The sequence below is a fragment of the Anser brachyrhynchus genome (assembly GCF_964034855.1).
Source record: "Anser brachyrhynchus genome assembly, chromosome: 32".
Lineage (NCBI taxonomy): Eukaryota > Metazoa > Chordata > Aves > Anseriformes > Anatidae > Anser > Anser brachyrhynchus.
Window position 1 is genome coordinate 409,473 of NC_137725.1, and position 25,099 is coordinate 434,571.

The following is a 25,099-nucleotide window of genomic DNA, read 5'->3' on the forward strand; positions in this document are numbered from 1 at the left end:
ATACATTGGACTGCTGGAAGGAAAAGCAGAGGGCAGAATTGCTGTATAAGCCCCAAACACCTCTCCTTCTAGAGCAGCTCTCCTATTTAACTATTTAAGTGTGCAAAAGGAAACTAGCGTTTTACCAGGGAGCCCATTTCGGCTCTGCTGGTTCCTCGGATTATGAATTCTTGTGGGGAAATGACACTTTGGTTTACAGAGAGCTGAGTGCAGCTGGCACTCATAATAATAGTCCACTAAGTGTTTACTTAAGCCTTCACTATGCTCGTTTAGCAAACACAGGATAAGCTCATAATAAAACACCCAGTCATTTATTACAGAAGCTCCACAGTAAAAGATAACTTAGTGTGCAAGAACTCAAAGCAATATATTAACAAATGTACATTGCTCCAGAGACGCAAACTCTCTGTAGGCTAAACTGTACAAATGCTAAGAAGAGATGCTAAAGAATCAGCATTTCTTCTACAACTCTGCTAAGACCAAAACGTATCTGTTGATGAGATGAAAGAGATCTGGCAGGCAGATTGTTGAACCTCTTCAGCTGCCTGGGAAGGTGTAATGTTTTCTTTTAGCACTTAGCTCTTACACCTTCATGCACGTGCTGGTGTCTTTGCAGCTGATGGTAATCACTGAAAACAACCCCGGTGCAGGGCTGTTTTCCAGAGTAAACCCAGAAGTTTATATTGTATTTATATTTACACTGTATGCACAGCAAAGCACCGAGGGGACCTGCAACACGGCCCATCGTACGGTGCAAAGCTATCCCCGGGATGAGCCGCCGGGTGTCGCGAGGTGGCACTGTAGGACTGAGATCCCTCCCGTCCCACCTTGGTGGGCAGAAAATCTGCTGCAGGGGGGGCAGAGAGGAGCCTTGGGGTGAGCCCCGTGCAGGTGAGATGACGGAGCCCCAGCACCTCGGGGTAACCTCCTTTTAAGACCGATCTTAAGGTCTTCTCACCTGCTGGGGGTTCGGCCCCTCTGTGGCAGCACCAGCATCACAAGTGCTGCAGAAGCTCGAAATGATTCGAGGGAAAGAGTTAACGTTTTGGAGAAGCGGGTCTGGCTCAGGGTACGGCAGTGTCTTTCCCCTTTATAAAACGTCTTTGTGCTGACCAGCAAGTGGAAGTTCCAGCAACGCAGGCATCCGGAGTGCATGTGCTTTGCCCATGTACCCTGTTTTATTAGCGTTACGCTAAAAAAATGCTGTGAAATAAAACCAAGGAAAATCGCTGCTTGTCGCGGCTGCCAGAAAACGGCCACTTGGGGATGTTTTCTGCCCAGTGTCCTACATTTCAGTTACCTCCTGCCAGGCTACATCCTTCCAGCCAGACAATCTGTGTTTCCTTTCCTTCTGTTGTGCTTCGTGCTAACCTGGGCATGTTCCAGAGAGAGACACCAGGCTCGTGTGGGTTTGCTGACAAATAAGCAAACCCTGGCCTGGCTCAAATTCCAGGTAGTTCCCAGCAGAAGCCTTTTTTCCAGCCCGCTTTGTAAATGCGACTGCTAGGATGTTATTCTCACCCCCGTTGCTCTTCCATCCTTCCACAGGAATTGTGGCGTGGGATTTCAGTCCCTTTTCTGCTGCTTTTTGCTGTCACCTTTAGGGGCTTTGCTCCGGGAGCGTCTCTGGGCTGAGTTTCACTTCTTTCTCAGCAGACCCCAGGCTCTCCAGAGAACCCTCGGGGGACGCTGAAGTGTCGTCGGCTTTAAGCTTCGAGATGATCCTGGCGGTTTCCTCCGTGATCTCAAAGTGTTTGAGCTGCTGTTTGCTTCCTGAGCGGCCCCTGAGCGTGCTGGTGTCAGGCGAGCTGTTCCTGCTCTGAGTCCTCTCCCCCAGGATGTCCTTTGCCGTGGAGCTGCTGTCGGCAGGGCTGCCTTCTGCACCGGCATCCGTGACCATACTGGATAACGTGGTGGTCCTCAAGGGCAAACTGGAAGGCTTGGGAATGACTGGTTTCGTTTTTGCCTGCACGCGGATGTATTTCACGGGCTGCCGACTGAAATGGCACCTGGGCTGGGTGCCGAGGGCCGTGTCCGAATCGCTGTCGGTCTTCTCCTGCACGGAATCCTCCAGGTCCTCCAGCTCGGAGCCAGTGCTTGTATTCATCTCTGAACAACAACAACGACAAAAAAAAATAGACAGTTATCTTAGAGCAGTGAGACAGGGTTACTGCAGCAAATAGTTCTGGCTGAGGATTTCTCTTGCTGTTAGAAAGGATGCTGAAAGCCCTGCTGTACTACCAGGCGAAAAGTCCTCCCTCTAACAGCTTTGCTCATTGGAAGAAATGTGAGATGCACGCTTGGAAGAGGCACGAGGAATGAATCAGGTTTATATTCTTAGAGCTGTCCTCGGTACACTGAAGCCAGCAGAGCTGGCGGGTGGCTGTGGGCCTGGGCGCCGAGGCAGCACACACTTTTCCTGCGAGCACCAGAAAACGCGCTTGCACTGCCAGGCAAGCTTCATGGTGCTGTTCTGCACTCAGCTATGAATAATTATGATGAAAAAGGCCCGGCTACGCTTCCCCTGCTGTGTACCATAGAGGTAGGAGGTGGACGACACAGCCAGCGTGGTACCGGGCAGCCTAAACCAGCACCAGCACCACGACCACCGCTTCGTTTACCTAGGGCATCCGTGCTTAATGGGCTGGGGGCTCCCTCCAGAGTCAGCTCACTGACGGCTTCCCTGGAAGACGAGTTATCAGAGACACAGTCCACGCTTAAACCGTGCTGGGAGGAGAAATTCTGTTGGAAAAAGCCAGGACTGTTTATACAGGACACTCATTTGACACGAAGATAGTCAGCTCCCGCTTCACCCCGCCTGCTGCTATAGCCCAGTGAACGGAAGCAAAAACTTAAGTAGAAAATGGCCTGATTTGTCTTAGATTATCTATAACGCCTGGGGGAGAAGGGAGGGAGTGTGCAGAAGGTCCCAGGGCTGGGCCAGAGGAAAATATTTTGGTTCAAGAGCAGTGTCCAGGCTGGCAGACCCCAACTGCCACAAAACCCCCCTGGAAAGCGGTTGTGTGCTGGAACTGAGGTTCCTGTGCCCCATTTCAGGACAGAAAGGGGGAAATGTCTGAATCCAAGCAATTATAGCACCAAAATTATGATTGAATGCAGATGGATGGGTGAGGGAAGGACACGGGGATGCTCGGGAGCTGGAGCTCGCGTGGAACCAGTGTGAGTTTGCACAAGGACCAGGACACCCGGGCAGGGGCTCCAGAAGTCGGTTTTATTAATCACAAAATGAGCGCCCTTAGAAGCAACTCCCCTTCCTAAAGGCTTGCGACACCTGTAGGATTCAGTCATGCTGCGGATGTTTGTAAAAATGCCCTTAAAAATAGTCCAAGGCAATAGCTGTGCACATCTCAGTGCTTTCTGTGGATGTTTATGAACCCTGTGGGATTTCTGCACACAGGGATTGAATTATGTCTGGGTTGGTGATTTCTTTCATTATTTTTTTTCCAGCTGTCTTCACAGTTACTCCAGTTTCTGCTTCCTCAGTGTTTCTACACGGCAGGCATGGGTGTGATCGTGGCAGACGGGCTGTCTTGCAGGAGGCAGAGAGCCCCAAACCAGGGCTCGACTCCCTTTGGCTTAACTTTAGGAAAGTAATTTCCTCTTTTTTCACTCATCACACCAGCCTTGGAAAGGAAAGAGCAGCCATGTCTGGCTCGGGGCTGTTATGCCAATTCTTTTTAAGTGCTGTGAAGTATGGGTGAACTATTGTGAGGAGAGAGCCGTCAGGAAAAATAAAAAAAAGTAAGGATCCACGGCCAGGGATCAGGAATGCAGCAGAGCCCTGTAGGGTTCCACCAGGGAACCCGCTGGCTCTGATGTAGCTGCTTCCAAAGATGTCGAGCTGTTTACACGGGGAAACAGCAGTGTCCCGAGTAATTTAGCATGGAGAAACCCACAATTTTTCCGAATGACTGGGATATAAACCATGGAGCAAAACCTGCTGTCTAGAGTGGACTGAGAAGCTGATGAGTGATCTCTAGCTTATATATATATATATTTTTTTTTTCTAGTTCTCCCATTCCATATGCAAGAGGCTCTCCATCCCTTCCTCTTGGAGTAACCCCCTGACAGCGAACAGCTTTTTTTTTTCTTTTTCTGTGAATAAAGTTCTCTTTATCTGCCAGTCTGCCTTCCTGCCCCTACAGCAGGGTCAGCAAGCCCAGCTCAGCGTCCGGCAGCTCTACCTCTAGGGTTATTTTCTGGACTGTGCTTGGGCTCTGGTGTCCTTCATCCTTTTCTGCCGATGCTTCTTGCGAGGGGTTTTCACAGCTGAGGGACAAGGATGGAGGCAGGTCATCCATCCCGAACACCCTTTCATAGTTCTGGATGAGAAACTCCACGATCTGGGCTTGGTACCCAGAGTCAACGAGGCAGGACATCGAGACGTCGCTCCCCGAGCCCGGCCGGATCAGGGTGGGCCCAAACACTATGCCCAGGTTGTTTGGGGACATCTTGTTCTCTTCGTATTTCTCTGCCACCCTGAGGAAGGGAAACAGGACTGTGAGGGGCTTCCCAGCTCTCAGCCCCAATATACTGAGTACGCAGAGGGAATGCACCGGCCCCACGTCTCCCAGTAGAGAGAGAAACCCCAGCTTTTACAGGGGAAAAGAGCTCTGGTCTGTGCACAAAACCAAGAGAAAAATCCCCAAGATTGCCCAAATCTGTCCGGGCAGCTCTAACGAGAGGTTTTTTTCTTGGGATCCCTGCTCTGAGCTGCACGAGAGGGCCCCGATTCACACTATGTGACCTCTTGCTCTGCATTTAAACTACGGAGTGTTGTCAGCAAGGAGCTTCTTGTATTTTTTTCTTGTATTTTAATGACCAAGCTTGGTCATTAAGACTTTCTCCTAATTGCTGCAAGCCTCTCCTTCCCACAAATGACTTCTTACCCTCCTCACAGCCTCCTGCTCGGCTCTAGCCCAGGTCGAGGAAGCCCAGGAGCTCACCTTGGATGCTTTTGGTGCTGAGCTGGCAGTGGGGTCTCAGCAGTGGCCCCCCGGGGGTCAGCACCTAACGCCCCCAGCACGCTCCTCACCTGTACAGGTGGGCGATGAGGTGCCGCAGGGTGTTGTAGTTGCTTCCAGGCAGTTTGCTCAGCAGGTCCTTCATGCTCTGGACGGGGTCCGAAGGGAAGCCGGCGCAGTCCGTCCTTTCTTCCCCGGGTTTTTGCAGCTCTTTGGCGAGCGCGATGAGGCTGTTGTAGAGCTGGTACAGCAGCACCGGTCCCGAAAGCTGCAGCGAGAGGGGGGTGGGGAAAACCGTGTCACTTCATCCTGCTGGCCTGGTGCTGAGGAATGTGGAGGGCTGATACGTGGCGGTCTGGCGGAGGTTTGGTACCCACTTCCTTCAGGAAATGCTTCAGCACCCCGGTGATGTCGTGGGGGGAGTGCTCGGAGAGCTCCACCAGGCTCCTGCCGTTCTCAAACGCCTGGCACAGCTTCTCCACCCGGGCTTTGGACCCGCTTATCCGATAGATCCCCTGTGTCGGGGAAAAGGGAAGAGGTCAGGAGCTTGGGCTGGAGCGAGAACAGATCGGAGAAAAGGCGATGACGCTGAGACAAAACACCCGTCGGAACAACTCACCTGCACGCCGAGGGCACGAGCTTCGATCTCCGAAGTGCATTTCACCACGATGAAGGGAACCTCCTCGGGGAAGTCTCGAGGAACTTGGGTGAAGTCGATGCCAAAAAGGGGCACTCGGTTGGGCAGCTTCCTGTGGCCGCAGGTGATCAGCAGGCTCTCCAGGCACTTCTTGTGGCAGGCCAGGTAGCACTGGAAAGGCAGAAATCCCCCCGCGTTATGCTCTAGCTGTAGTCCAGGTCTCCTTGGAGGACTTTTCCTATTCCCACTCTACCAAAATCCCTTCCTGGGGCACAAAAGGGCTGTTTTGGGCAACAGGCGGTGTACCCATGCGCTGAAAAACGTGCCTGGTGTCGGGAGAAAAATCACGTAACTTTACTGGGGGGCCTTTCATCCCCTCAGACCTCCAGTGGGACGATCGCCGCCTGCTCACAAAGCGTCTGTGATGAAGGCTGAGCTCTCACCTCCTCGCACTCGAAGCCGTTGACCATGAAGGTGTCGCAGTCCCGGCACTTGGACGGCCCCCGCAGCTTCCTGAGCCGGTGGGTCTGTGCCGCGCTGGAGAGGAGGATGTTCCTGAACTGCTGCTGGGATGAGCCGTTTTCTGAAGAAACAGCACGAAAAGGAACCGGTAACTGGGCAGGAAAGCACGGTGTTCAGCTCCTGAGTCAGGTATCCAGGTCGCTCACCATTTTCAAAGGTTTGCAGCGAATCTCTTTCCTCAAAATCGTCCGAGGAGGACATGGTGCCGGTGGATGGAGCTTTCAGCAGCTTCCTGTTAGAGTTTCCTGGAGAAGAGAGAAAATGCAAAGAGCTGCTCTCATCCTTGTGATCCTCTTTGTGGACCAGCATGTGCTTTATTTCCATCCTAGTATGCACGGAAATAAAACAAACTTGTAAAACAAACTATTAAAAAAAAAAAAGTAAAACAAACTTGTGTTTACTTGTTTGTTTTACTTTTTTTTTTTTTTAATAGTTTACTTGCATCTGTTTTAAATCCTAGGTAAGAATCTGTGTAGCTCTCACCTGGGCTGGAGTTGGGGGAGTCCAGGGATCGGGACTCGCAGCTCCCACCGAGGCTTTCTGTGTCGCTGCAGAGGGATCTGTTTGTACCTGCGGGAGATGGGCACGGTGACCAACCAGCCCCAGCGCACCTGGGGTAACTGCTAAGAATCGCCTTCAGCTGGGGCAACCTGTGAATGCCTCTAACTGGATGTTTATTGTTAGCAATTACTTCTCAAAACATCTGCTTATTTATCTGAAAATGTCCTTTAAAGCAAGAAAAACAGGCAGGTACTCAGTAAGCCAAAGCAGCAATCTGTCCTGAACAAGTTAGGCTTCAAAAGACATATATAATAGATAAAGACATCTAGATAATGCCCTTCTGTATTAGAAAAAATAAACTAAAAAAATAGCTTCTACTCTAGAAGGGGATGCGTTACAGATGCTGTTAGACAGTGAAATACATTTTTAAACCTGTAAAGAAATGTAATTTTCCTTGCTAGAATGATATAAATACACTTAAAGAAAGGCTGAGCTGAAACAGCAGCTGTGAAAGCCTCACGAAGCTCCCAGCTGCATCACCGTTCATCCTCTGCCACGATTCCTGCCAGCAACGGTCGAGCCTGGGTTTACGAACGTGCTACTGGCTGTATACAGGTTTGGGTCAAAATTCAAGCCAAACTCCCAGAAAATCTGTATTTTCCAAGAGTAAGAAGCAGCAGCAAGATCTCTGTGCTCTGTTCTCTCCCAGTTGGAGCAAAGCCTTAAGCACTGCCCTGAAGACCTGAGAACATCGCCCGCCTCTTTTTGGCTACACCAGTATCTAAATTAAACTACGATGACTCAAAAAAAAAAAAAATTAGGTCTTTATTAAATTCAACCTACTCTGTTCACCATTTGGGGAGAACTGCCTTCTGGACGTGTCTTCTGGAGTGCTCGCGTCCTTGCTGCATCCCGTGTACTGCAGTGACATCTTCTTCCTGCTGCTGGGGGGAGACCTGGGGAGGGGTCGCAAAAGATTTTCCAAAGATGAAGAATAACGAGCAATATCGCACCACAGAGGTGCTTCGTGGGTGCCAAAAGACATCTGTTTCAGGCAGCTTTTGGGTATAAGCCAAGTTTTCAAGGAGCAAACACTTGCGTAAAACTAGGAAAGCATTTGTTCAATGCAATTTCACCTTGTCTATCCACAGGAAAAAATGGGAATTAAACCAGCACCCTTCTGAGAACAGAGCGATCCAAGCCTTTGGCAAATGATAGAAATAACCACTTTTTTGTCTTCCACTTTTTTTTTTTGTTTCTTACCTCTGCCCTCCAGAAGCAAGTGGCTCGAATTCAAACACTTCCATGTGAATGTCTTTCTTCTGCAGGGCCTGAATGAACTCCAGGTACTTCTCGCCCACTTTGTACGGCTTGCAGACCTCGGCCAGGTGCTGGTATCCCACCGGGATGTGTTCTGACTGAGCCTGCCGCTGCTTAAACATCCTTAATGTGACCTTACAGGGGGGAAAAAAAAAAGAAAAGGCATTGCATTACCCACCTCGGTTATCTGTACTTCCGCTTAATGTCATTATTCTGCTCTGCAGGATGGACAGGACGAATTATTTGTTGCTGTTTCTTGTTTTTGCTTTGCTAGCCTTTCTCTCTGGATATCTGTCCTGCAAGCAGTAGTAATTGAAAATATTCTTATGTATCTGAGAAGTGTCTGAGTAGCAGGTCGGTGACAAAGCGCTGTCGGAGCGCTCGTCTGATTTCACCTGCTGGAGAATGGTCAGGCATCGGGTAAAAAAAAAAAAAAAAAGAGGGCAGTGGTCTTATGCCAAAGGGGATTTTCTCTGAAATGAGGGCTGGAGGAGAACTTATGAGAAGGAGAAATTACACGTACCCACGTCAGCACCTCGTCTCCCTGGTAAATGAGCTTCCGAATGTGGGAGACGATGCGTGCCCGCACTTTCTCCAGTTCCTGCCGCCGAAAGTTGGCGTCGTTAATGCACGTCTTGTACAGGGCTTCTGTTTCCTGGACCTGTGCGGGGTGGGGAGCAGAGGGAAGGAGGAGAAAGTCACCGGGATGGGAAGGGAGCTGCCGAAACACAGCTCACGGGCTCGATGCGGGTAACAGCAGCTGGCCCGAAACTCGTCACCTTGGCTTGTGCCTCCTCGCAGGAGCGGCGCCGCTTCTCCAGCTGCTTGCTGGCGCTGCCGGGGTTGACGACTGCTGCGCTCTGGTATTCGTCCTCTGCCTTGGCGCTCAGGTACTTGGCTTTCTCCAGCTCCTCGCAGCGCTGCGCGTACTGCAGGCGGGACTTGCGCAGGGATGACAAGGACTCGTTCTTGGACAGGCAAAGGAGTAGGGTTAGGAGTCCACGTGGGGTTAGGAGTCCACGTGGGGCCGCAGGAGGAACAAATCACAGCAGTGCTCCGCTTGGGAGGCAAGCACCTGCCTCTTGCTTCAAGGGACTGTTAGAGATGATATCCTCCAAACACTCCCCCTTCCTCTCCTCCCAAAGCCCAGGCACTCCTTAGGAGTCCTTGGCAGGATGCATATTACACTATTTAGTTATCACTTGTTCGTAAATGTTTTCGTTTACAAATTACGTTTACAAATTTGCAAAATTGTTACATTTTCATTTGTTTTCAGTGTTTTGAGCTGTGACCAGCGTAAAGGTCAGGCCCCTCTTTCAGCCTCTTACCATTCTCTTCTGCTCCTTTGTCCACTGGTCTTTGAATTCCTTCCTCCACTTCTCAATCTCATTCTTCTTGGCTGACAGAGGCTGCGGAGGAGTCAGAGTTAGGATGGCAAGTTTCTTAAGAGGTAGGAAAAAGTATCTGGCAGATGAGGGCACGACATAGAAAGCAAGCCTTGCAAGGTGCTTCCTTCTCCCTTAATCCTGGTGTGCATTTCCATCTCTCCTTCCCCCAGCCCCACTCCTGTTAGGTTTCTGTAGCGCTCCGGCAGCTGCCACTGCCTGATTTTCCAGCGAAGCAATCTGTTCTCCGCAGAAATCCAGTACCTGGTAGAATTCCTTCTGTTGGAGCAACCCCACGGTCTCACTAGCTGAATTTCCAACCTTAATGTCGTGTTCCAGGACCATTGCATAGAGCGCTCGAAGAGGCATGTTGGACTGCAGAAAAAAAAAAACAACAAAAAAGGTATAAAATGACAGATAACCACTCCAGCTTTCCTAAATTCACGAGCTTTCGTTAGCTACGACCAAGCTTTATTACGGTAACGCTAGAGCTGTGTGCACTGGTTAAACGAGCAGGCATTATGTTTTATTTCAGACACAGGTTGCGGAGTGCTGGAAGCAGAAGAGTTTTTATGCTGCACAGCATCGTGCTGACTTCCTGCCCTCCGATTCTCCAAACAACCACTCCCTGTGTTGTAAGCCCACGGAAGAAAAAAAGGAATTGTTCCAACACCGAGAAGTTCAGGAAGGTTTTTGGAGGGTTAGTCCCTGTAGGATTTACGTTCGCGTGTGTGGACAGCCTCACGTTTACTCCGTGTAGGACTCTGCAGGAAACCCCACGCAGCAAAGCAGGAACATCCCGGGGACCCGTACCTGCTGGATGATGGCATTTCGTCCCGATTCTGCTATCTTCACAATCCCTTTGGCAAACTCTGTTTCTGTAGAAGGATCAGACACCGCGTTAACAGCCGCAGGGGTGGCTGCGAACGCCGGGGTGTTGCCAGGTAGGATCGTTCAGGTAAGGAAAAAATCTGACTCAAGCTCTTTGTCTTCTTATATGGGCAAAGGAAGTAAAAGGTAAACGTTTGGCTTGGTTCTCACTGCTATAATTTCATTTCCAATTTTATGTTCTTGGCTACAATTAAAGAAAAGCTATCAGGCAGTGTACGGGCTCCCAGCTGGTACCGCACGCACTGACTCACCGTAGCTCAGACGTTTTTCAATCCAGTTGAGAAGCTCTTTGACATATTTACACCACATTTTGGCATACTCGAGGGCTGCGTCAATGCCACCTTCGCATTTGATCAGCATTTCATCTGCCTCTTCAACTGGGAAAAAAGAAAAAATCCAGATTCAGCGTGGCTCTAGTTGATGGACAGAGGCTCCCCCAGGAGCGGCAGAATTTGGAGTTGGTGCTCTGAATACCCAAATAACAGCCATAAAGAGAGGTCTTTCCCTGAACAATCGTCATGACCTATTTCATGGCAATCTCATGCTGTCCTACCTGTCAAACCGTACAAGTTCCAGGCAGTTTAGACCTGGGTATTCCTCTACCCCCGCTTTTAATTAGTGCTTTGATTTAATTTGAAAACCACAAGTGGGGAACTCAACGCATTACTGGGTGACAACGTATGGAGTCGCAAGGATTCCTGTTCCTTGGAAGAAGATAATCATATCATGCTGCAGTAAGCAAATCTAAATACATTTTAAGTTGAAATCTGTGAGAAAGCAGCTTAGAAAATCTCTTTTTTTTTTTCCTTTATGGGGACTTCATATCAAAAAACAATTTAGTGTCACGTTTTAATATGCCAGTGACAAGCACAGACCCAAAGAGAATCGTCCCAGTGGGCAACAAAAGTGCTTCAAAGAAAGATCTTCACTGTGCCTAAAACCTTTTGGGACTGAGGCCTCAGTATTTGGAAGTCAGGACCTCACGAGCGCCTTCCTAACGAGACGTTAATTGATGAAATATTCACGTCATCGTTTGAATTTGCGATCTTACCTGTCATGTCTGCCTGCGCTTGTTTTTCTGAACTGCTTTTGCTCTTGCAGAAACTTTCGCTCAGCTGTGGGGAGGAAAAAAAGAAAAAGAGGAAAACGAAGGAAAAGGAGTAGCGAGAAGTTGGGAGGATCCTTCAAAACAGTATAAAAAAGTATAAAAGTCTGCCATGAACGGAAATGCGGAGGAAGCACGTCGTTAATGCAGAGAGATTAGGGCTGGAAAAGGACTTCTGTGACTGAACGCTGGCAGCTCTTATTTTATTACGAATGACAAAATATTTGATTATTATTTTTTTTAGTTCAGCTCTGAGGATAATATGATTACATGAGGACAGTGGCTGTCAGAGAAAAATCAAGTTCCTCGCCCCTTTGTTTACACAGAAGGGCATGAAACGAGGCCAATTACCCCCAAAAGACCCACACTGCCCAAAGCAAGCAAAAGAACCATTAAATTCGATTTTAAAGGGCTTCTGTTTGTCAAAGCCAGAACATGAGAAACTTTTGATGCATGACTCCCATATGTATTTTAGGTCTGCTGTCTTGTCTGATCTTTCTCTTAGAATGCAGAACGTAAACCAGCAATCTCCACATCTCATTTTTCAAAAAAAAATATATATATAAATCTAAATAATCCTATTTATGATATAATCCTAACAATCCTATTCATCCTATATGCCTGTATGTTCCCACTAAATATTGTCTGTTCTTTTGCCACCACCGTTACTGCAATAACCAAACGTTATGCAATTCTTTTCTGTCTGCTCAAGTAAAAGCCGTAACTATTTTTTCAGAGGGTCACCTAAAAACCGATTTGAGTAAGGTGCACTTTGGCAAAAGACATTGCTAATTTTTTTATTAAGTTGGTCTCGTTCCTTGCCTACCGGAACAATCTCTCTTTCTGCAGGCAGGTCTGTGTCGTCAGTGCTGTCAGCATCACCGATGAACAAATCAACCGTCCTGTAAAATGAAAAGGAATGATAAATTAGGGCTGCAGAGACCCAGAGGAGTGGTTCTGCCCCGTATCTCTACGTACGCGTTGCCGATGGAGATCTCCAAGTCGTCCAGGCTCCGGAATATCTCACTGTATCGCTTCTTGTTTTCGGGTACCCTTTCTTGACTATCGAGACCTGGGGTTGGAGAAGAAATCGTTTCACTGGAGCACTTAGCCCAGAGCTCCCTGAGGTCCGCAGGGTGGTTTCCAGAGCTGCAGGGGCACGCGGCTGAGCTCTGCTATCCCGAGTGGATTCATAGGGAGGTGACAAACTGCAATGGCCAGGCAAAGCATAAGGTGAGGCCAAAAGTAAGATGGGATTTAAAAGAAAACACTGAGCAATAAGTTTATCGGGGTTCCTTGGGCAGAACCCCCTGGAAAATGAGCCTGCTGACGTCCCCAGGAGACACCCGTGCTGTTTCAGGACTTGCGATCAGACCCAAGCTGTGAAAAGTGCACAGAAATCTTCGTTACAGCTGCTCCGAGCTGCAGCCAGGGCACTGCCCTTGGTTCGGGGCTGGCAGACCTGGTGGAGGGGCTCACGGGGTGCAGAGGGATGCCCTGAACCTGGAAGGAGCACAACGTGCCCCGAAGGACCACGTGCAGGGCAAAGCAGCAGAAGTGGCTGCAGTCCAGCGGTGCGCGGGCTGAGTTGCACAAGTCGCCTTTTCCTTCTGCATCACGTGCGCGTTGCAACGCGCAGAGCTTCCCCAATATTACGTACGTGCTTATTTACGGTGATAATCCGCATTATGAAATACTGCGTCTCGTTCAGTCCCCAGCAGGTACAACTTATTGGTCATGCAAAACATAAATCGGACTTGTTCCCACACGAGGGGTGATGGGTTCCTGCCACAGAGCTTTGTAAAGCCTAAGCGTGTCCTGCCTGCAGTCACACACAAAGCACGGAGGAGGTAAGCACATGCAATTTACATGAGGCGATCGGTGCCATTAATCTCATTTTCCACTCAGTTATACATTTGTCACTGAGGGCAGGAACTAATGTTGAGTCAGGCTGAAAGCCTGACTTGAGTCAGTGGCTGAAAGCCACTGCAAAAAAAAAAATAATATATATATATATACACACAAAACTGGGTACAAGTGTTAAAAAAACAAAAGAAAACTTCACTATTCTTTGTCCTTTTGACATTCCAGGAAACAGGATGTGGTTGACCTAAATCTAAAGTTGCTTCACTTGTAGTTGAGTTTGCTGTCAAAATGAGCAAGTGCTTGCAAATGTCACTTGAATGATGCTTGGTGGAAAAGTCAGTTTGTGTTTCATTTAGCCATAGCTACTCCCAGGCCTTGTGGCAGTCCTGAAAAATACAGATTCTTTGAGCCAGGTTTTGATTAGGAGCTGCCATACCATGAAGCCTACAAACGTGGCGGTTTAAGCCATGATTAAGCAACAGCAACAGGAAGAAAAGAAAAAAGAAAAAAAAAGGGGGGTGTGAATTAAACCCATCTATGAGCCTCAAAACAGAAATAAGTGTGAAGAAGGCTGGGTGGGACGCTGAAGGTATGCTTCAGCACAGAGGGGTGCAGACCAGATGCCGTGCTCACTTCTGCACCCAGAAATGAGCTGGAACGCTCCTAGCTTTACTTGCCTTTGAGCGAATAATTCAGATTTTTGCTGGCCTTGCTCTCTAAGAGTTTTATGAGCATTTTACTCCAAAAGTGAATGGGACACTGAAAACGTGAAGACGCTCATTTTTTTTACCGTAAACCTGAAGGAACTGCAACAAACCGTTCAGAAAGACCTGGGGAAGGGATTAAAAGCACCGGTGGTGCTAACACTGCGAGCCGTACCCAGCGCACGTCCTGGTTAATCGTGATAAACCCACAAAATCCACGTTTCTAAACCCACGTCTCCCACCCTGCTCAGCCAGTGCCCTGAGGGGTTTCGCAGGGATTTTGCCAAACCCCTCACGCTCTTTCTCGAGAAGAGGCGCAAATATTTCATAATCCAAGGCATAACAAATCCAAGCATGTCAATTTAACGTGAATCCTAACGGGTCTTATTACTTTGAGCAGACAGACGTCTTCAAGTTCTTGTTTACCACTAGTGGAAGGCTGTACAACAGGAAGGAATGACTCAGTTTAGCAGTGCTGGTGACGAGCAGAATGAAACATTTCGCTTTTGAAAGCAGTCATTGTAAGGCACGGTAAGATAAGCCAGAACCTCGAGCTCTCACAAATCTTTCGCTTATCTTTTTGCTTACAGAGGCAGGATGCTAGACAAGCCGGACCCAAGGAGTTTAGCTAGCCTTGCTGTAGCCAATGTCACTAGCTGCAATATATCCACAAATATGTGGATATATCCACAATATATCCACATATATCCACAATATATGCAATATATCCACAAATATGTGCAAATATCCACAAATTCATCCTTCAAATCCTGCTCACAGCCCTGACCGGGGAGGATCAGGTCGCAGGTTCACAGAGCATCTGGGTCATAGGACTCCGGGCCAGAGAGAGATGCAGGTTCAGTCCTTTTTGTCACTTCCCCGTGACTCTGTTGCTTCACTTAGAGATGGAAGCTTCATTTCGAGGCCAGTTATCTCACTGGACATCCCAGTGACAACTGATGCTGATGCAGAAGGTGATTAAAAGCTCACATTCCTAGTCTTGTTTCTCTTGAAGGACCTTATTCTCCTTATAATCCTTATATTCATCCTCATTCTCCTCCTTCATCTATTCTTTATGCAGCTCTTCAGGCTCCCTGATGCAGTTTTCTCACTGAGAAATGCAATAACAGCTTCAAATGCTTTGCTTGCACACCATATAACTATTTTTAAATACTATTCTTTAATAAGAGCTACCAAGATAATCCGAGAGAGCGTGGGTTCTGACAAGGGATTCTCTCTCAGGTGTATACTGGGCACTGTTTTTTTCCTATAACCTGCACTGTTTTTTTCCTGTTCCTGCACTGTTTTTTTCCTGTTCCTGCACTGTTTTTTTCCTGTTCCTGCACTGTTTTTTTCCTATAACCTGCACTGTTTTTTTCCTATAACCCGCACTGTTTTTTTCCTATTCCCTTGAGAATATATCCATAAAGATATGGCAGTTCTTCACGATGTCTGTTAGCTCTTGGGCAAAGACTTAATTCGTGAAAGTGGGAAAAAAGGTCTGCTTGGATAGCAAGTTTTTGCTTTCACCTGAAAAACTCAGAGCCCTGAACACAATTCGCTGTGATGGACGTGGTTATCCCAACAGCAGATAAAGAGACTAAGACTGAGCCTACCCGAACGTCTAGCAATTTTGTCCTAAAGCAAAAGGATGGTTTGAGAGATTAGTACAATATTGCCCCTGGAATATAAAATGGATGTTATCACATTCTTCCAGTCTGCAAATATTTTCTTTTCTGTGTCTTCTGACGGTGATTATTGTTTAATCCTCCTTATTCTCCCTGACATCAAGCAATTCCAGCAGCAGGGCAGAAATCCCTCCCAGCGCCAGCGCTGGTGCCTGCGTCCTGGAGAAAACCTCACGCCGGAGCCGAGCAGCCGTCATGCAAAGCTCTGCCCCATCTGTGGGTCTCGAGGGAGACGATGCTGTCCTCTGATGTGCATCGACCACCTGGGAAGCCTGCTGCTCTTCGTCCTGTGCTGCCATCGCGGGGAGAACAAGCTCCCGCAGAGGTGGGCGTGCAAAGTGCCGCGGGTATTTTTGGAAGCCCTTGTTCTGCAGTTTTAGCAGAAGCATCACTTCCCTCTCAGCTAGGGTTACCATGAAATGAGATAAACGTCTGAGCCCGAATTCAGCACGGCACTGTCGACCGAATATCGCAAGTCTGCCTCAAGAGTTCCTGGTAGCGCCTTCCTCCTCCTCTGCGCTCGGCTTGGCAGTTCGCAGCGCGGCTTCTGAAGTTCTCCACCACTGCAAATCCCCTGCACGAGACTTGCACATCACAGCAACAGCTACACAAAATGCGCTCTCTGTTAAGTTACAGCACGGTTTGTAACAAATTGGGCCAAAAATCTCGGGTCTGAAAACTCAGATTTTCATTATCTCTTTCTGTGTGAAATCCTCCTTTTTTACCCAGGCTGTTAAAGGCTGCCTAGGTCAGCATCTCTCTGCCTGGAATTAGAACAGCCTTGGAACACCAAGCTTCTCGACAACGGTTTTGCAAAACCAAGACCACTTCCCATCTGCTGCTCTGATTTCTCACGTTATCTCTGTACAAAAGCCCTGGAACAAACTGAATTTACAAAATCAGCTAATTCTTGAGTAGATCAGAACTGCTGCAGAACAGTGTGCAGTGTGATCACAGGAAATACCCGCAAAGGCAGATGTCTTAAATAGCAGTACGTATTAACAAGGGGATTAATGAAACATGTCGGTGTATAAAAAGGAGAATTTCCACTTACTACATCAATTCATTTAAAAAAAAAAGTGTAAACTGTAAATGTTTCTGAAATGTCTGACAGCAGAAACTTAGTGCAGGTGCATTAGCTTGCAAAATAAAAATGAGATTATTTCATCAATATTTTCCTGTAAAGCTGGCAGAGCTGTGTCTTGATAGATCGCAGCACCGTGCAGTGTTCAGCTGCTTACTAAGCCTCGCTTTTTAAGTGATCAAAGAGCTGCATTAAACTTCTGGCTTCTTGGTTTTTTTTTAATATTAAGAATAAGGAAATGTCAGCAACAGTTAAGAAGGATTTAGGCTGACAGTGAAGCCCACTAGATGTTTCCAGTACTGGAAAGCAGTAGAAGGAACTCCCAGTTAGTAAAAGAAGAATGAATCTAGGACACTTAGTGGCTAAAAAGGTAAGACTGAGCAAAATAATTCACACCAGTCATCTTGGTTTTGCCGAAGAGCTGTGGAACAACCCCCCCCTTTAAAACAGGAGGTTCTGCTGATAAAAGGGATTCTGTGGGTACAGCTCGCCTCGATTTCTCAGAGGACTTACAGACATACCCCGTTCTGGAGGGGATTCTTGGTCACAGGTTTGTCGGTGAAACCTTTTTTAACATAAAAATACAGCTTTCATCAACGCGCAGAGTTCTAGAGAGGTCTCAGAAACAGATGCCTGCTCCTTGTGGTCAACGAGACGATGATCGTAAACCAACAAAATAAGGCAGACAGCCATTAATTGCAGTCTTTAGTGGCCTCAGAAATGGTTTTGCTTCCACTGGGGAAAATAGCCGAGCAAATTAGGCGTGGATGCCGTTCCTCCAGGCTGGAGGACAGCAGAGAGGGACACAGCAGGTGGTTGCCTAACAGGAGGTTCACATGCAATGCTGTGCAAAGAGGACCTCTGCAAGCCCTGGGTGGGTACAAAAGGGGAACTTCAGGCAGAAAAAAAGCTCATGCTTCTGCACGGTGCTGTGTGGTGAGCACGTCAGATCTTAATGTCACTTGTGGGGCCCATATGGAGGTGTTGCTGAAGACACCAAAGCAGTCTGTGGGGCAAAGGTGCACGGAAAGCTACTCTCACAATACAGCCTGTAAGCAAACTCAGCTTACCAAAGACATTGAAGCATCCCTTCGCTATCCCTGCACGTGGTCACGAGATACAGAAATCCTATTAGCCATTTTTTTTTCCAATTTTTATGACAAAGACATGACAAGACCCAGCTGCTGGAAGGTGAAAGGCAAGCTGAAATAATGAATTTTCTAGCTACAAGCTTAATGCAGCATTTAAATATAATAGCAGGGAAAGGTCTATCTAATGTTTCTTGTTGTGTTTCCTTGATTACAGAGCCAGGGAGCTTTTTTCATCTCTCCCCAAAGTGCCAGGGACTGGCCCTTGCTGAACACAGGCCTCTGGCAGGAGGGATTCATGCTTGGTACAGAAAACTCTTACACACTCAGTAAGTGTTACTCAGATTCATGCTGATTACGTTCATAATTTAGGCTGACACCTTTAAGGACGAGGATTTATAGCAAAGTTTTGTCAGAGAGACTTGAACAAACGATGTGCAAGTACCAGCACGATGTACCAATCTCTTGAGACCTGCTGCCTCCTGGAAAAAAAAAGGCAGTTTGCATCCTTGCCTCTTAAGTAAGTCAATGTCCAGCACAAATGCATCAAAGAATTTCATCCGTCAGAGAAAGATTCAATGAGCTCAGCAGTCAGGATCATCGTAAACCCCATTATCACCTATATTTGCTAAGTGGCTGATCTGCCACTCACGTCACATCATGCCCCCAAAAGCTTACATTATAACGAGTATAAAAGGTTGTATAAAAGGTTGTATAAAAGGTTGTATAAAAGGTTGTATAAAAGGTTGTATAAAAGGTTGTTTCAATGCCATCACGTACCACTTGGTTCTGGGTCCCCCATGGCCGAATCTTCACTGTTTTGGTCCGAAAGCAGCAGAATCCCAAACTACCCAGCTTTGAATCGCGGCGGAATCAAGCAAAACACGAATTCCTGGTCAGATGAGACGCTGTGAGACGATCCGGAGGCTGCATGTGAAGGGGACCTGCCCGAAACAAGTGGCAGGGGCGCCGCCGGTGAGCGTGCGGCCGCTGCAGCCAAATCTGCTTCCTGCAGACACGCTTCCGTGTGGGGAAGCAGTGCACAGCATACATTTATTTGATCATCCCATTTGCATAACTCATTTCGGTCTTGGTACACAGCACAGAAAGGACCATTTCGGGGTCCTTTTTTCACTTATGCCCACGAATTTCTGAGTCTCCGCTGCGTCGCTGAGTTTCACCCCAAATGGTTCGCCACGGGTGTAGGATTTTTCACAAAAACGTGGCCACCGCTTTAAGGGGCTCTTGATCTCATCCCAAAGGTGATGCCAGGCCACGAGGGGTGGGTTTGGGACGGGCAGGTGGCCAGGAGGTGGTGGAAAGGGGCCAGGAGGGATCCTCCACCGCTCCTCCACTCTATTCGTGTGTGGTGTAAGAGCGTAAGGGAGCCTTCTCGAGATCACAGCCCACCTCGGTTTTAGCCCAGAAAAACTGAAACCTAACCTTTTTGGGGGGTTGTTTCTTTAATAAAAACAAACCCTGATTTTGTAGGCTTTTGATAAGCGAAGGAAAAAATCTGTTGCTTGTGTCAAGATGTTTTTCAGCCTGGGAGCATTAGCCCAGCAAAACTGAAACCTAACCTTTTGGGGGTTGTTTCTTTAATAAAAACAAGCCGTGATTTTGTAGGTTTTTGATAAGCTAAGGAAAAAAATCTATCGCTTTTATCATGTTTTTCAGCCTGGGAGCATTCTCCAGACCCTGGGCCGGGGGGTGAGCCTTTACATCCCACCTGTCCCCCTTGCTGGATGTTTTGCCGCACCTCGGCTACGAGATATTGATTTACCGAGTGCGAGAACCTAGCTAGCACCGCTGCTTTTAAAATCAGTTAATTTCGCCTTCAGTTTTGTGAGGATTTAGGGATGAAGCTGTGATATGGGAAATAGAAAACATTTATTCAAAGACTCAAGCGAGCAGAAATTTAAGGGAACTTCTGCAAATATTAGCGTGAGAAAACGATGGCAAAAATGTGACAGCCAAAAAACCAAACTTGTGCTCAGCAGCGAAGCTATTTTTCTTGACTAAACCATGAATAATTAAAACAGCTCTGTTTTCTTATGCAACCTGAACACATATTGATTCAAATCTGTTGAAATCACGGTGCTAAATCCCTTTCGTTTTATCTTCTTTCTTAGCGTGAGCTCTGACCTCCAAGGCCGTTTGGTGCGTGGAGAAGAGGAAAGCACTGCCCATTTTTTGGGGCATTAATCCTAGGCCCTAGCTACTTGCAGGTAGGTAAAAGGGGGTAGGTTTCCTGCAAATCTGAGTGAAAATGGTGTTTTTAGAGTGCAGGGGCTAACTGTTTTTCACAAGTTTCTGTGGTTTTAAATGCACAAATGGGGACAAAACACATGACATTTCCTCTAAGTCCTCTTCTTCCTCTTCCTCCTCCTGAACTCTGACTTAGTTTTGTGATCTTCCTTTCTCTTATTGTTGTCTCCGGAGTGGGAAGTCCAATCCTCTAGCTGCTGTGGCAGCGCAGGGAGCTGATCCGAAGGGATACGCTGCGGGCACATTATGAACGTTTTCATTTGAGCTCCCAGAAATCGTTTCCCTTTCCTCAGCATCCGCTGGAGGCTGAAATAATGCGGCTGAATTTCTTCTGCAAAACTTCTCCCCGTGGTTGTGCTTTGTGGCAGACAGATCTATAGGTTTCTCCCCCAAAACTTAGCTGCAGGTAGCCAGGAACAAGTCATAGCTAAGGCTCAGCTGGCCTTTCTGTCGTTAACGCTCGTTTAAGGTTAAAAAAATAAAAATAAAAATTCCTGGAATCCCTGAGTTACTGCTTCTGCGTCGAGTGTTTCAGGCTCAGGTGGACACGGCATGTGTGAACTCCGGTGATTTCTGCTCAGACTCAGGAATTAATGATTGACTTTTAAAAGGCAGCAGGAGAATGAGGATGCACAGTGAGGTGCTGCTGGGATCAGCAGGGTGTCAACGCGATGAGTTTCTCCTATCAAAGCTTTCCTAGCCCGTGTCTCAGTTCCGTACATTCAATCCATGTAATTACAGGTAGGTTTAGTCACTGTAATTATCACATCCAGTTTGTAAAGGGCCGTATTTACAGATAAAAGCTATAAAAAGCGTGTTCGTAAAGGTATTTATAGCCAAAAGGGTTGCAACAGAGTATGTCAACACCCCCAGTCCCTGATTAATAAAAAAGCTAATAAAAGCTAAAAGAGGACAGGGGGTGTGACTCCTTATTTTCCAGAAATACAGCTCAGGATCCAAATTCCCAGTTTCATCACTCTGTCTCCCAAACATTCTTGCTGAATGAGTGTGTCTCACCCTTTCTTTTCGTATGTCTCAGCCTTTTTTCCTTGTTGTAAGAGTAGGGATGGTAAAACTCCAAACCTTCTTTTGCAGATCAGAGGTGCATAAAAGGGAAGCCCAAGAGCTCCTGAGATAGGGCTCATCTTCCACTTCCAAGGCAGCGTGGGGTTTTATACAGCATAATAACACGGTCCCTTAGCAGTAATTTCCACTTGCCGGTGTCGCCAAATCACCATTGATTGTGGAGCAGAAAGCTGCTTCAGCTCTCGTGTTACTACGATCCTCCAGAGCAGCCTGCAAACTCTTACTGCTTGTCTAAAGAATTAATTTTATGAATTCCTATTTTAGAACAAGTACAATGGCAAGCTACTACCGTGCGCTCTGACAATACCCAGGAGCAGCCCACCACCAGATCTCATTAGACTTCCTTTTACGTCACCGCTGCTATTTTATAAGTCAAATATATTTTCACATCAGCAAGGCTTTTGAAGATGGGGGAGGAAAGGAACCGCAGAGTGAAAGCAGCTGTTTGCTTGGTGCACTTTCTTTTTTTTCCAGTTCCCTGACGACAACCTCGTGCCAGTGCTAGCTCTGCTCCGTGGGGCCCATACGGCAGAATATTGGGACAGGACATTCAATATTCCCTCTTGAAGCTCACCTGGTCCCAAAACAAGGGCCAGAAACCATCGTGTTTTCAACCAACTAGATTTCAGGTGAGGTTTTCCACTAGATTTAAGTATATCTGAGCTCCCAAGAAAGTAATATGCAACACAGGAATAGAAAGAGCATTAAAGACTCATATTCCAAGAAGGTCAGAGTGGAGTAGAACAGTAATTATTCTTATTTCTTCTTTTTTTATATCTATATATTAGTATATCAGTAATTATTATTTCTAATTTCCTAGAGGCTGTTATCAGTATTTCTTAATTGGTGTGTGGTGCCCTGGTGACCTCCAAGGGCTGTGTAAGCAAACTATCCCTACAGTTCTGTGGGTCAATCTAATTCTCCTCCTGCCATGCTCTCACAAGCAGACGTGTAAAAGCATTTTGCATGGGGTTATGCAGGAATTCAGCACTTACAGTTGAATTCAGCTTCGGTAGCGGCACGTGCTTTATACACCCATGTACGTGTGCTGAGCCTGGCGTGAAAGCTTTCCATTAGCACTGAGCAGAAGGCAGTAACTACAGCAGCTGTCAAGTTCTCTAAGGTTACGGATTTACCATGGATTTTGGTGATAAGGGTCGCTACGGCGGGCTGGATGGCATCCCCGGTCAAAGCAGGGTACGTGTTCAGGAAGGAGGAGATGGCTTGCAGGAGGTCTGCCAGTCTGGCTTCAACAGGGCCTGAAAAAACTTCTCCTAAAATCAAGAAGGGGGAAAATTATGATTTTTTTGCATGCATAAACTCTCATCCTCACTTCTCCCAGGGACAAGTCGCTTCAGCGGTGCAGCAGAGGTACCCCGTTCTTCCTAAATACTGAAGTTCTTTGCAAACCAGAAAACAACAAACCCTGCAAAATAACAAGCCAGCAAAGCTGAGCCAGCCCAGGCAAGTCCAATTTCCACGTTCACCTGGCACAGTTTGGGGGCTGTTAGAAGCAAGCTACGAGCATCACCGCAGCTAGGAGCTGGCTGGAGAAGCATCACCGACCCGACTCGTTCGGCATGCCTGGGGTACAAGTCCTGCAGGAACGGAGCTGTTCTGGGAAGGAGGGAGGACAAAAGTGCTGGCGTGCAGGGCAGGGAGGCACAGCACTTCTGACAAATCCCAGTTCTCTCAACGGAGTCACCGCAGACACCCTTTTTTTCAGCCCGTTTAACTCACTTGCAAGTAATTGCAGTGTTGTCGGTAGCACTTGGGTGTTTTTTTGCATTGCATTTGAAGGAAACTTGTGTACATGGGTGGCTAAGTGCTGTGAAATTTGATCTGTTGATGCAATTCATTACGGGAGAAGACATTTGAATAATTAAATATCCACGCAGAGAGAAGGCACCCTAAATTATCCGAGGGCCATCTAAATTCATTGTTTTAAATACTGCAGCAAGAACGGCGCTGGGTTGCTTTTGCCCACGGTTGTGATATGTTGAACGTTAAGCTGTAAGCAAATAAATGGAATTTTGAAGGTTTACCTTTTCGGAAGAGCTCCCTTAAGTTCTGAAATCTCCCGTCGATGTCCCTCAGGTGTTTGGCGACGCGAGACACCTCGCCGGCCATGGGGTCCCTGCGGCTGCCCTGGTCCCCAGGCACAGGGCTCTGCACCGAAGCCCAGACAGCAGCCAGGAATTTGGAGTCGTGGCCCGGTGGAAGGAGCCTGCTGTGGGGCAACCTGCCCACGGTCCGAGCAGAACCAGCGTCATCCCAGGCACCCGTCCCGTTCATGGCACAGCTGCGGCGCTGCGCTTCCCAGTCCCCCGGGTGAGCTTTTTTTTCTCGGGCTATGTTTTGGGGAGCAGACTCCCAAAGTCCTGCAGGTCCTGAGCACGCCTCTCGCTCATCGAAGGGAAGAGGAGCGGCATTCTGTAAAAGCCGCTGGAGACGCAAGATGAAATACACGGAAAGAGATGGAGGGGGTGAGATGAATTCCCATGCTCTCAGCATTTATTCACTTTCTAATCCAGGAGAGCTGTAGCCAGTGTCTTCTAGGTTTCTAGCATCTTCATCCTGCTACGTTTTAATTACCGAATTTCCTTGTACCCTTTTCAGCAAATAGAAACCTGAGTTTAGGAAACTTTTTCCTAGCAAAACTTGGAAATCAAAACAAGCCCCAAATATCCGTATGCAAAGGCACTGCATTTCCATATCGGTCTCTCTTATTTACCATACCTTTATCTGCAAGTAAAAACGTTGTCTTGGGCAACCTGTAGAGAATATTTCCCACCTCTTCCATGGCCTGTCTTCAGCTGAAAGATGGATCAGGAAAAAGCCACGGCCTCTCCGAGGGAGGAATCTCTTGGCCATTTACCCCAAGTCCCGCGGCATCTCGGCGTGTGCTGATGGAGCCAGAAAAGTGTCCTCGTTCCCTCCCGGGGGCTGCAGAGGGGCTCCGGAGGCTCCGCCGCGTCCTGCCCCGTGCCAGCCCCTGCAGGGGAGCAGAGCTACGTGCCGCCTGCGTGGGGTGAGTCTGAAACCCCAGGCAGGTGTCAGCCGATGCGGATTTTCCACATTCCTCTCGGGAGTTATGAAATTACTCACTTCCCAGGCTATCTCTGCCATCTGTGGGATCAGGCTGATCCTCCTACCTGGCTCGCATTAACTCTTTGCTTTCTAAAGCCTCTGAAGCATCTTCGTGATTCTGCACATTTCTTCCTCGGTTATAGGTACAGTGCAGCGTGGCCTTTTGGGGGAAGCATTGTGTGACGTGAGAAAAAAGTAAAGCAAGAATTACGCAGCCTTAAAGTATAACTTTTGAAGAGAATAAATATATCTTTTTTAAGTAAAGCAAGAATCACACAGTCTTATTGTAAAGCATAACACTTGAAAAGAATAAATATATCTTTTTTAAGTAAAGCAAGAATCACAGTCTTACTGTAAAGCATAACACTTGAAAAGAATAAATATCTTTTTTTTTTTTCACTAAAGGATACTTAGAAACAACCATAAGCATTCAAATACCGTTTGTTCTACACCCTATACATATAAACCATGAGCGTGACAGATGAAACCGGAGCTAAATGCCTTACAACGCCACGCAACGCTTCCATGCAGCGAATTGGTCGGGGTGATTTTCATATCTGATGGAACTTGAGAAATAATGGTCGTGGCTGATTGTTCCTTGCAGGATTTTTCTCTCACCCGCGGCCAGCCCCGGGTGCAGTGCTGTGTTCACTCACTAGGCAGAGCATCTGTGGTCGACGTCCCCTCTCGTTATCAGATCTCCGGAGCGGCTCCTGCCCACGATGCGGCTCGAAGATCTGGCTTTGTTGGCTTCCGACGTCCTGCAAAGCCTTCTTGGTTATAAGACAGGAGCGTCTCCAGCTCAGCTTTTGTCCAAAGTACATGCGAAAGCATCGTGGCCTCTTTTACTTGGCCAAAAAAAAATTAAAAAATTGAAAT

General features: G+C 47.6%; 1 protein-coding gene and 1 long non-coding RNA gene across 3 annotated transcripts; one reads left to right on the forward strand and one right to left on the reverse strand.

The window, feature by feature from the left end:
• Positions 1-289: 289 nt before the first annotated feature.
• GMIP (GEM interacting protein) lies at positions 290-23,644 on the reverse strand (the record flags this gene model as incomplete). Of its 2 annotated transcripts, XM_080571471.1 has the most annotated exons (22): positions 290-2,109; positions 2,622-2,742; positions 4,206-4,500; positions 5,057-5,253; positions 5,363-5,500; positions 5,605-5,793; positions 6,066-6,205; positions 6,291-6,389; positions 6,628-6,714; positions 7,489-7,601; positions 7,909-8,099; positions 8,489-8,626; positions 8,745-8,933; positions 9,294-9,374; positions 9,615-9,725; positions 10,164-10,228; positions 10,493-10,618; positions 11,293-11,356; positions 12,173-12,248; positions 12,325-12,418; positions 22,267-22,404; positions 23,176-23,644. In XM_080571471.1, 22 exons carry the CDS (start codon positions 23,642-23,644, stop codon positions 1,601-1,603), a joined length of 3,630 nt encoding a protein of 1,209 aa, XP_080427597.1. In that variant the 3' UTR covers positions 290-1,600. The 2 variants fall into 2 exon arrangements, with proteins under 2 accessions (XP_080427597.1, XP_080427598.1); XM_080571472.1 differs by lacking the exons at positions 22,267-22,404; positions 23,176-23,644 and adding an exon at positions 18,557-19,916.
• Positions 13,009-24,462, forward strand: LOC308184419. The gene is made up of 4 exons (XR_013942646.1): positions 13,009-18,105; positions 19,909-21,759; positions 23,228-24,161; positions 24,364-24,462. It is a non-coding gene; the product is annotated as an uncharacterized lncRNA (long non-coding RNA).
• Positions 24,463-25,099: the final 637 nt, after the last annotated feature.